Source organism: Tenrec ecaudatus, chromosome 16 (assembly GCF_050624435.1).
Source record: "Tenrec ecaudatus isolate mTenEca1 chromosome 16, mTenEca1.hap1, whole genome shotgun sequence".
NCBI classification, from domain to species: Eukaryota; Metazoa; Chordata; class Mammalia; order Afrosoricida; family Tenrecidae; genus Tenrec; species Tenrec ecaudatus.
In genome coordinates, this window is record NC_134545.1 from 76,565,219 (window position 1) to 76,577,602 (window position 12,384).

At 41.3% G+C, this 12,384-nt stretch overlaps 1 protein-coding gene across 3 annotated transcripts in view; it reads left to right on the plus strand.

Annotated features, from left to right (window-relative positions):
- Positions 1-12,384, plus strand: part of PCGF5 (polycomb group ring finger 5) — a 170,115-nt gene that overhangs the window by 128,664 nt on the left and 29,067 nt on the right. For all 3 annotated transcript variants that reach the window (XM_075534581.1, XM_075534583.1, XM_075534582.1), the window contains exon 3: positions 6,692-6,788. In XM_075534581.1, coding sequence (XP_075390696.1) covers positions 6,692-6,788 — 97 coding nt within the window. The remainder of the gene's footprint in view (positions 1-6,691; positions 6,789-12,384) is intronic.

Genomic DNA, 12,384 nt, shown 5'->3' on the forward strand with positions numbered 1-12,384 from the left:
TGGGTGCTCACAATTTAAGCTCTGATACCATTCACTTCACTCCTTTGAATTTAGATTTTATTATTTACGATCCTTGGATCACACAGACTGGTGTGCTTCTTCCATGTGGACTTAGTTCATGCTTCTCTTAGATGGCTGCTTGTTTTAAGACAAATTTTAAGACCCCAGATGATATTCCTTCTGATAGCCAGGCACCATCTGCTTTCTTCACCACAATGTACTCTAACACCGATATCTTTAGGGATTTCTTCATAAGGGCGGGCTTAAGCAGGACCATGTCATAAGAACTAATTTAGGGCTAGAATGAAGTGTGAGCCCTAAATCCATTCATATATCTATGGTTTATATACATCTCTGGAACACTTTAGATAAGCCTGGTCTCTGACAATTTTGCATTTTGTTCTACATTTTCCTCCCACTCGATCCAGAGCCTTTGAAGGTGATCCTTTTTAAAGCAGTCGATATTAGTAACGGAGCTCTAGTCTCTGAGTTGTACAGGTTGGTGTTCATATCTCCATTATTTTGCTGGACTAATGTTTCCATATGTGTTTCGATTTTCATAATTTTCATCTCCTCACATAGGGGGAAGACCCATAGTCACTACTCACAAAGTAGGATATAAAACAATGTCTGTGAATTACGTTATGCTAATTGACCTTGGTGTCCCAGCAGATTCTAGTTTTGATTCCCACGGCCTAATAGCTCATTCTCTCATATGTTTGGTTATGCCTAAGACGTTTTCATAACATTGCTTCATGTATGCTCTACCATACCCATGAATAAATTTTCATAAAATACAAATGCACATACACAAATATCCTCTATCAAGTCTATCTATATTCTTTAGCTTATTCCCCACTCACTTTCCCTCCCACACCTGTTCAGCCTCTGTGTCTGTGTAAGCATCTTATAGAACACCACTATGACAGGATTGTGTTGTATAACAGTATTGACCACTAACTTTTGTACCCTTTTTTCAATTTCACTAAATACCTGGTATGGGTTCCTCAGTTACTAATATATGTGATTATAAGGTTGTGCTTTATTTATATGACTGTTTTTTCATTTTATAAATTTTATTGTAAATTGGGTGGTGAACAACTTTTAAAAGCGATGTCAAAGATCTTTTTAAAGATCTTTTTTGAAGAAACAAACGGCTTCTTGAGGACTTTTGTCTAAAACATTCAGTTTGAGTAAAAAGATGTGTTTCTACACTGTCATTTTTTCCCCTGTATATGTTACTCCTGGCCATATATTCAAATCTGCCTGCGACTAGGACTGCTCCAGAGGGTTTGGAAGAGTGTACATCTTTATGGAAGTAGATCACCACATCTTCTCCAGAGTGAGTGGTAGATTTAAACCGAAGACGTTTCTCTTAGCAGCTGAGTGCTTACTCATTGAATCACTAGGGTTGCTGATACCAAAACCCAGACCAGCCCACTACCATCAAGTTCATCCCTCCATAGGGCAGTGTAGAACCCTGCTGAGTTTCTGAGGCCCTAAGTCTTTAAGGGAGCGGCTTGCCTTTCTTTCTCCTGTGGAGTGGCTCGTGGGTTCAAACGGCTGGCCTGTTGCTTAGCACTAACCCACTATGACAGCAGGGCTCCTTCTAAACCTATAGAAATAAAATCCAAGTAGAACTCACCACATAGGCAGTATTGTGCATTGGTTATGAGCATGGACTCTGATTTTAAGTAATTTCATAAGTTTTTTCCTCAGTTTCCTTATTGCTGTGGGCTCAACAATAGGACCTAATTAGTAGAGCTCTTACTATGAGTTAGACATTGGATTGCTAACAACAAGGTTGGTAGTTCAAACCCACCAACTTCTCCAAGATGTACAGGTGGCTCTGAGTTGGAATCAGCTCAATAGCAGCAGCAGGTGTGGTGTTAATTAACAATGCTGTGGTGAAGAGTAAATCACGTTGAATTAAATATATAGAGAAGCATTTGGGACCTTGCCTAGTACTTAAGCCCTTAATGATGATGATGATGACATTGTGACCAAGACGCCTGGCAAAAAGAAAATTTTAGTAGAAATATTTTATTGTTAAACATCTTAGCTTTACCCTATTCTAAAATAATCTTAGAAAAAAAATAATGAAATACTATTTTTAGCTTTAGTCTTTGGGGAGTAAACTCAAAAACCCAGACCAAACTCACTGCAATTGAGTCAATTCTGAATCATAGCGACACCCCGTGGGTGTCTGAGATTCTAGAAGGGCTGGAGGTTCAAATCATGGTTTCCCATGGACTCTTTGCTTAGGATCTTTATGTAAGAACTTAACAATCCAGTCAGTTCCTCCTTCATTCTCGCAAACACCACTGTTCCTTTCTACTCCAGTTGGTATCACCGCCCCTGCCTTGTGCACCATGGAAGCAGGGCCCCTGTGAGCACAAACTCGCTACCCTCTGTCTGTAAAGTCCAGAAATGCCGTTGTCGTGCCTAGTTTGTCCCAGGAGCAGCCTGACCATAAAGAGTAATCCAAGCATGTTGAAAACGTCTGAAATTTTATTAAGAATGTTTATGTTGGGTTCAAATAATTTTTTTAGCAAAAGGAAAAAAGGCAGACACCAGTTTTTACTTTTCTTTCTCCCACGTTTTTATATAAGATAAACCTAATGGTTCATGTAAAGGCACCAGGTTTTATATAAGTAGTGTGAACACATTATTTGATTTGTGGCTATGTGTAAGAAAAGAGTAAACAATTATAGTGTATACTTTTTATATTGTGGCAGTAGGTGTTCATTTCAGCTGGGTTGTATTAAATTGCTGCACTTTCAAGTTTTCATAAAATGTAATTAAATCACTGTACTTTACACTGTGCCTGGGGGCTCAGGACTGTGGTCTCAGGGGACCCCCAAGGGCAATTGGCATAGCACAGTGCAACTACATCCTGTGAGTAGCAACGGGGGTCTTCAAAGCTCACGAGCCACCGTGCGTGTTGAAACTGTTGATCTCTCCTTGTCAGAAGGAAAGTGAAGAAAAAGACACATGGAAACAAGTAGTCCAATGTCCTATGCAAACTTCAGCTTCCAGGACTGACACAGGAACTCCGTGGTCCCTGGCTTCCATTACCCGCTCCTCTAAAAAGGATCGCATTAGAAAGCCCTGGGCAGAGTGTGAGAAAATGTAAAAGACCAGGCCCACTGCCCAGAGAGAGAGAGAACCCCCAAAACTATGACTTTAAGTTGCCCTTCAGTTATGAAAATTAACTCACCCCTGTGGCTCGGTTTTCAGTCAAACAATAGGCCTATCAAGGGAGCAGGAATGCTGGTGGCATAGTTTGGGGATACTAACTGAAAAGTCAGTAGTTCAAAACCACCACCTGCTCTATGAGAAAAATTTGAGGCTTTTTCATCCCATAAAGATTTATAGTCTCAGAAACCCACAAGAGGAAGTTCTACTATGCCTTAGGGAGTCGCTGTGAGCCTAAATAGATTTGATGGCAGTGGTTTCAGGGTTGTTTATTTTTTGTTTATTAAATACATATGGAAGGGAAGCAGTAGCGCAAGGAAGGTATGCACACCTTAGAATAATCAACCATTTGAGATTTTTAAGACAGTATTTGCCCAAGGACAACGTGTATAAGGGTTAGGAAAGAAGGAAGAACGGGAACAAGAAACACAGTGGGGAGAGGGATAAGTGATGTTACAATATGGGATTTCAATGAATGAAATGAAAAAAATGTGTATGAATTATTGAAAGAACTATTACTAGTTATATGAGGGGGTACCCCCACAAAACAGACGGAACTCCACTGGGCGGAGCTTTCATAGTACAGTTTTCCCACTAGGCGAGCATCAGGCAACTCACTCGGAGTTAGTGCACCCAGTGGGAAGGTTCTCTCTAGTCACAGTGAAGTTTTTCGTAAAAGTTGTTTCACTTGAACCTCGTTTTTTTGTGATGGTTGTTTAAGCGAATAGCATGTGGCTGTGAAATGTTGTTTCCTGTTCGGGAAAAATGCCCCAGAAACTGTTATGATGTTGAACACAGCTTACAAGGACAACGCTATGGGAAAAACTCAAGTGTACGAGTGGTTTTGGTGAAATATCAGTTCATGACAAGCCTACTTCTGGACAGCCATCAACTTCCCAAACAGAAGATAGTGTGAACAAAATTTGTACACTTGTGCTCAAAGACCGACAACGATGGACCATTGGAGAGATGGGGACGTTATCTAGACTATCCTGGAGCTCAGTTCAGCAAATTTTAACAGAAAATTTGGAAATGAGAAGGGTCACTGTGAAATTTGTGCCTCGGGTTCTGACTGACTAGCAAAGAGTGTTGAGTGGAAATATGCCGTGCTTTGAAAGAACAGCTCCAGATTTTCGTGCCCCCCCCCACCACCACCACCACACACACAGAGGTCTGTTACTGGTTATGAGAGACATGAAAGCAAACATCAGCTCATCAAATGAAATAAAAAATCAAGATGATGCTCATTTGAGGTTTTTTTTTAAATGATGGAAGATAGTGTATTTGGAGTTTGTTCCACCAGGTCAGTTTATTTATTGTTTTTCAAATACTTTTATTGGGGGCTCTTACATCTCTTATCACAATCCATACTTTCATCCAGTGTGTCAACCACATTTGCACATATGCTGCCATCATCATTTTCAAAGCATTCTCTTCCCACTTGAGCCCCTGATATCAGCTCCCCATTTCTTCACCCTCCAACCCCTGCCCACCCTCCCTCACGAACCCTTGATAAGTTACAGATTATTATTTCCATATCTTCCATCATCTTCCATTGCCCCTCACCCACTTTTCCATTATTCGTCCCTCTGGGAGTGGGGGTTGATCCTTGTCATCCATTCCCCTATTCTGCCCCCACCCTCCCCTAATCCTCCTGATATGTCTACTCTCATTGTTGGCCCTGAGGAGTTTATCTGTCCTGGATTCCCTGTGTTTCAGGCTCTTATCTGTAGCAGTGTGCATGCTCTGGTCTAATCCAATTTGTAAGGTAGAATTGAGGTCATGATAATGGGGTGCAGGAAGCACCAAAGAACTAAAGGAAAGTTGTGTGTTTCATTGGTGCTATACTGCACCCTTATTCATCTCTTCTCTGTGACCCCTTTGTGAGGGGATGTCCAGTTTTCTACAAATGGGCATTGGTTCTCTACTTCATGCCCCCTACCTTGGGTAAGATTTTGTTCTGGGTCTTAGATAGCTGATCCCAGCTATACCTCATGATCACACAAGCTGGGGTGATTTTCTTCCCTGTGGGCTTTGTTGCTTCTCAGCTAGATGGTCACTTGTTTATCTTCAAGCCTTTAAGACCCCAGATGCTATATATTTTGATAGCCAGGTACCATCAGTTTTCTTCACCACATTTGCTTATGCACACATTTTGTCTTCATCGATTGTGTCAGGAAGGTGAGCATTACAGAATGCTGGATTGTTAGAACAAAGTGTTCTCATGATCAGGGAGTACTTGAGTTGAGGCCCAATGTCCATATGCAACCTTAATTCTTAACATATAGATATGAGTACATAGTTCTAATCCCCTCTCATTATATATACACACACACATATATCTACATACACATATATCTACACATGCACACACACATATATATTTATTTATTTACTATGTGCATGCCTGTATTTAGGCCCCTATTAATGTCTTTTGCCTCCTGGTTCTTTCCTCTATTTCCTCTTACTTTCCTCTTGTCCTACCATCATGTTTGGTCTTCATTCAGGTTTAGTAATTCCTCTCTGCTAGATTGCCCTTGATTAAGCCCCACTAGGCATCCTACAATCTTCCTTCCCTTGCCCTTGGGTTGGTGTCCCCCCACCCCGGCCTGTCTCCCACCTCCCCTTCTCCCCTCGGGAATCATTGGTCCCGTTCTTTACATCTCCTAATTATTTATTCCCCTATCTTATCTAGATGGACATACGGATACATTAATAAGTGCAAAAAACAGGCAAATCCAAAAAAACAACAACAAAGGAAGTAAAAACCAGCAAAACAATAACAGCGACAAAAACAAAATAACATAAAGAAAACCACTGACAATAATGTAAAAGCCTGTAAATAATTCAAGGTCTGTTTCTTGGCCTTTACAAGTGTTTTCCAACGGACTCTGATGGGGTGCCACACTCTGTCTCCAAAGTCTATTTTTGGAACTCCCCAGGGATTTCATCACTCTGTTCCCCATGCTGCATGCCTTCAGTGCCTTGGCCCAGCGTGATGGGGCCAGTAGGTCAGATTATTAATCAAGCTTTCTATTTAGAGGTTCTGAAAGATTGCACCCTTAACTGCATGTGACAAAAAGGCCTGATTTTTGGCACAACAACAACCCAGGGTGCCTTTCTTGTCCCACACACCTTACTCACCTGACCTTACTCCATGTGACTTCTTTATGTTTCTGTCAATGAAGAGGGACATACATGAAAGGACAGCGATTTGACAGCATAGAAGAGGTGAAGGAAAAAAACGAGGGAGATGTTGTCAGACATCCAAACAGATGAGTTTGAAAAATGTTTCCAATAATCGAATTGCAGATTTGACAACTGTATTAAGTGTAATGGAGAGTACTTTGAAGGTGACAAGGTTGTTTTGTAAAACAACATTTAAATACATAACTATGAAAAAATCCATTTTGGGGGTACCCCCTCGTATTAGTTTAAATTTAAATAAGAGTTCAAATGATGCATTTTTACCTTGCCTCTCTTTTCTCCTTAGTTTGTAAGACGTGTATTGTCCAGCACTTCGAAGACAGTAACGACTGTCCAAGGTGTGGCAACCAAGTTCATGAAACAAATCCATTGGAAATGTTGCGGTGAGTGAGTGCACTTTATCCTTCATATAATTATTGAGAATTCTGTAGGCTCTTAATTTATTTTAGATTTTTATTTTATTTATAATTATATTTTAGTTATATTGTCTTAAAGTATTTTTAGCCTTAATTTTTATTCCATCCTTTTTGTTGGTATTTTGACTCACTTAGCATTGGTCTTGTAGATTTTATGGATTTCATTTTAAGACTTTTTTAAACATATAACTTAGTATATAAACAAGATATTTTTAGATTAAGTTTTACATAAAACAGATAAAATATTTTTGTTAATGTGGCTGCATTTAAAAGTGTGCATTTGGCCATTGTTACAATTCCATGGGACATCATTGAAATGGATGATGGAAGGTAGATGGAGAACCCTACTCCACCAATATTAATGGCTGCCCAATTGTGCAGCACACTGTTGAGTGCTTAATAGCCACTGATGGAAGAGCAGATAAAGATCTTTGCTCTCACAAAACTAAGATTTTTGTCAGGGGAGACAGACAGTAAACCATATCATACATAAATTATGTAGCATGTTAGAAAGGGAAAGTACCACAGGAGTGTGACGGTCGGGACAGATGGTGATTTTAAATAAGAGGACGAGATTTGCCTCTCTGACAAGGTGAGATTTCTTGAAGACTGAAGTCATGCATGATGTCTCATATGAAGAGTAGTGGGAAGTCAGTGCGGGGTAGGTAGCAAATCATGGGCGTTATCACAGATAAAGGGGTACAGACTATCAAGGGCCTTATAAACCCCTGTAAATACTTTTCCTGTCACCACAAGTGAAATCGGGAATCATTACAGGGCTTTGGTTAAAGATTGACTTGATCTGACTTCATTTTGAAAAGATCATTTAGGCAACGGTGGTAAGGATGCATTGTCTAGAAGCAAAAAGGTAGAAGGCAATTTCAGTGACCCAACTGAGAGATAGTAACAGTAGAAATGGCTAGCAATGGCATTGCTCTGCATATACATTTTTGAGGTCGAGTCAAGATTTGCTGGTGGGTTGTATGCGGGATGTGAGATAAAATAAAAAGTCAAGCATGACCCCAGTTTTTGGCATCAGCAGGTGGAAGAGTGTTGTTGACTGAGATAGGGAAGGTTAGGTTTGAGGGGAGGTGTAGATCAGGAGTTCTGGTGGGACATGTTGATGATGTCTAGTTGTCATTTCAGAAAAGGTAGAAAGGTATTAGCAGGTGTATAGACCTACACATCCGGGCTTCAGGGGGAGAGGTCTGGGGTGGAGATCAACATTCTTTGGGATATGTTGTTGCTGTAGGAGTCGCCCTTGGGTCAGCACCATCTCATGGTGACCCATGTACAGCAGAATGCCCAGGCTGGCACCATGTTCACAATCACTGGTACATGCGAGTCCATTGTTGCAGCCAGCGGTTCAGTGGTTTTAAACCTAGAGGGGTCCTGAGGTGTTTATCTGTCCTGGATTCCCAGTGTTTCCAGCTCTTATCTGTACTGTGTACATACTCTGGTCTAGCCAGATTTGCAATGTAGAATTGGGGTCGTAGTGGGAAGAGGGAGCATTGAAGAACTAGAGGAAAGTTGTATGTTTCATGGGTGCTATACTGCACCCTGACTGGATCGTCTTCTCCCTGAGTCCCTTCTATAATGGGTTGTCCAATTGCTATAGATGGGCTTTGGGTCTCCACTCTGTACTCCCCCTCATTCACAATTATATGATATTTTGTTCAGGGTCTTTGATGCCTGATACCTGATCTTATCGACACCTTGTGATCACACAGGCTTGTTTGCAATATTGAGAGGACCCATACTAGGAAGGAAAGGGGAAGGTGGGTGGAGATAGGAGGAACCAATCACAATGATCTCCATATAACCCCCTCCCAGGGGAGCAGACAACAGAAAAGTGGGTGAAGGGAGACATCGGTAGGTTTAAAATATGAAAAAATAATAATTTATAAATTATCAAGGGTTCATGAGGAAGGAAGGGTGCGGGAGGGAAGGGAAAATGAGAAACTGATACAAGGGCTCAAGTAGAAAGAAAATGTTTTGAGAATGATGATGGCAACAAATGTACAAATGTACTTGAAACAATGGATGTACGTATTGATTGTGATAAGAGTTGTACGAGCCCCCAATAAAATTAATTTTTTTAATAAGCAAAAAAAAAAAAAAAAAAAAACCTAGAGGGGTCATCTTGGAAAACAATGCTTTCAGGGGATCCCAGGGTTTTCATCAGCTAATCTTTGGAAATAGATCACCAGAGCTTCCTCTCCAGTCTGTCACACTCTGGATGGTCCATGGAAATCTGTCCACCATGGCTGACCCAACTGGCATTTGAAATATTGGTGGTAAAATTTCTTGCATTATAGAAACAGTCAAGCCACGACATAAATGGTCGATGAGCGGTGGCTTTAGTTAAGGTTTGGGTCAGGGTGAGATTGTGAAGGAAATGAGTGTAGAGCGAAGAGCAAGGAACGCAGATTGGACTCTGGAGTGTGACCCACGTTTCAGAGGCCCGGAGCAGTAAGAACTAGCAAAGGAAACTGAGCTGTAACCAGTGTGGTGGTGTATTAAACGAAGGAAAACATATCAAAGAAGAGGGAAGTATTCACCTGCGTAAGACGTTGCTCTGTGGGTCTAGTAAGGTGAAGGCTGAGAGGTGGTGTTGAAATTGGCAACAAGGACACTATGGACGCTGACGAGAGGGCACTTGAAATCGAGCTATAAAGCAAGACTTAATTGGATTGTTCTGAGAGCTAAGGGATGGGAAAAGAATTTGAAACCGCAAGTACAGACACCTCTTTCTAGGTAGTTTGCAACAGATGGAAACAGAGAAATTAAACGAAAACTAGTAGCTGAGGATGGGTTGTCATGTCAAGATGTTTTTGTTTTGACTTAATTTGATAGGGGAGAAATAATCATATATTTGTAGGGAATGACTCTAGAGAGCAAAAAGTTATTGTGGCAGAGGGGCGGAGCGGGCATGGGACGTGTCAGTGCCAAAGAGAGAGATTGACTCTCTGGAGGAGTGTCTGCAGTAGCAGGCGTGTGGAGCGAGCACAGCACCCAGGAATGGAGAGAGCAGACTGAGGGGAGAAGTGGTGGGAAAGACATTGAGAAGAAGCAATCAGTGGGGATTGGTGAGTAGATGTGTAAATCAAGGCAGAGAGGTTATATGGCAAATTGAGCATATTAGGGAGCGCGGTAGCATCATTTAAAATTAACTTTAAAAATAATTTTATTGGGGGCTCTTAAAGCTCTTATCACAATCCATACATGTATCCATGTGTCAAGCACATTTGTACTTATGTTGCCATCATCATTTTCAGAATATTTTCTTTCTACTTGAGCCCTTGGTATCAGCTCATTTCCTTTACTCCCTCCCTCCCGAACTCTTGATAATTTATAATTTTTTTTCATGTCTTACACCGACTGCTAGGTCTCTCTTTATCCACTTTTCTCTTGGCTGTCCCCCGGGAAGGGGGTTATATGTAGATCATTGTGATTGGTTCCCCCTTTCTTCCCTTCCCCACCCGCCCCCCGCACCTTTGCCCTACCCTCCTGGTATCACTACTTTCATTATTGGTCCTGAGGGGTTTATCTGTCCTGGATTCCTTGTGTTTCCAACTCTTATCTGTATCTGTGTACATGCTCTGGTCTAGCAGATTTGTAAGGTGGAATTGGGGTGATGATAGTGGTGGGGAGAAGAACCATTAAAGTGCTAGAGGAAAGTTGTATGTTTCCTTGATGCTATACTGCACCCTGACTGGCTCACCTCTTCCTTGTGACCCTTCTGTAAGGGACTGTCCAGTTGTCTACAGATGGGCTTTGGGTTTCCACTCTGTCCTCCCCCTCATTCACATTGATATGATTTTTTTGTTCAGGGTCTTTGATCCCTGATACCTGATCCCATCAAAACCTGGGATACTTCTTCCATGTGGATTTTGTTGCTTCTCAGCTAGATGGCCACTTGTTTATCTTCAAACCTTTAAGACCCCAGAGTTATATCTTTTGATAGCTGGGTACCATCAGCTTTCTTCACCACATTTGCTTATGCACCCATTACAAATGAACCTTTAACAAGTAATTAAAATGAAAGTAGATGTGACTGTCTTAAAGTAGATAAACAAAAGAAGGTGCTTGAGATGTTCAGCATCTATTGGAAATACGAAACAAGCTCAGCAGAGAGATGTAACATGAATCTAGACCCAAAACATCTGCTAATATGTTAGTTATTAAGCCACAAATGTGAATGAGATTCGTAAGGAAGAAAATACATAGAAAGGTCAAGAGTGGGGAGTCCACAACTCAGGAATACGCCAATCTAGAGGTGGCTGGACGGGAAAGCATGGACAGACAGGAAAAGGAGAGGAATGTTTCAAGGAAGCATCATTGGACAACTCTTTTAAAAACTGCTGCAGAGCAATGCAGGGAAAATGTATTTTTAAAATATATTTTTTAATTTCTAATAGTTTTAAAATTTTTAAAAGGAATTTTTAAAACATACTCAGTGCAGAAGTTATAGATGACACTGAGCGATCCACAGGGTACAAGAAAGAAAGTTTGTAACTGAAATTGTACTAACGATGGCTTCAGAATTTTTCCATTTGGAAGGAAAGATTGAGAGATCTCTTGAGGGGATTGCTGGAGTAATGTTCTTGAAAAGGTGAGAGGGGCGCATCTGCAGCCACAGGCGTGAGGACAGGACACGCGTGGGCAGGGGAGTGGAGGAGAGTCCTGAGCAAGGAGCTCTCCGTGGGGTGCAGGGTTGGGGGGACCATCAAAGCACTGTGTGTATGTGTGGTTTTCAGAGCACTGCTCCCGAGCAGAGCAAGAGAAGGAAAGCAGTGAAGAGAGGGGGGTGGGAGCCAGAGAGTAATTCAAAGCATAACAAGATTATCCATGAAAAGGAAGAGTTTCGATTTAATTTAGGAAAGGAAAACCTGAAAAATGCCCCGATAAATATTTGTATTTTCCCCCAGGAAATAGAATGGCTCCATGTTGGGCAGGGAGGGCTGGAGGCCGTTCCTGGTGTAGAAAGGAGCCAGCCTTGTGGTGTTTTGAGACAGGATCTATCACTTAGCTGCTGCTGCATGGCAGGCTATGGGGGGGCCATGCTTAGGACAGGGCTCTGTCCTGAGAACTTTGTCATAAGTCGGTTCTGTTAAAATTTGAATACTTTTTTTTTTTTAGCAGTAGCTTTACAAATCCAATCTGTTTGTCATTGGAGTTGGAAACATTACTTATAAACATCTGCGAGGGAACATCTGAGAATGATACATGAGCAAATTATGCTTTCTAAAATTGTATGTCATGTGTATACTAACAATAAGTAAGATCTACCCCCCAAAAAATCCCTGCAACACAATAGTTGTAGTTTGTCACTACTCAACACCGTATAAGTCAACTGACTATACATAAACATAATGCTTGAAACAGTACATATTTATTTTTCCCCACAAATCCATTAGTCAGTTAGGTGGCTCTTCTGCCCTTGGATGTGTCTCTTTTGTGTGTCTGCAGTTAGTGGCCAGCAGGAATGATCATTCAGTTGATCTTGATGTTGGCCTGGCTCTTTCATATACTTCAAAAACCAAACTCATTGCCATCACGT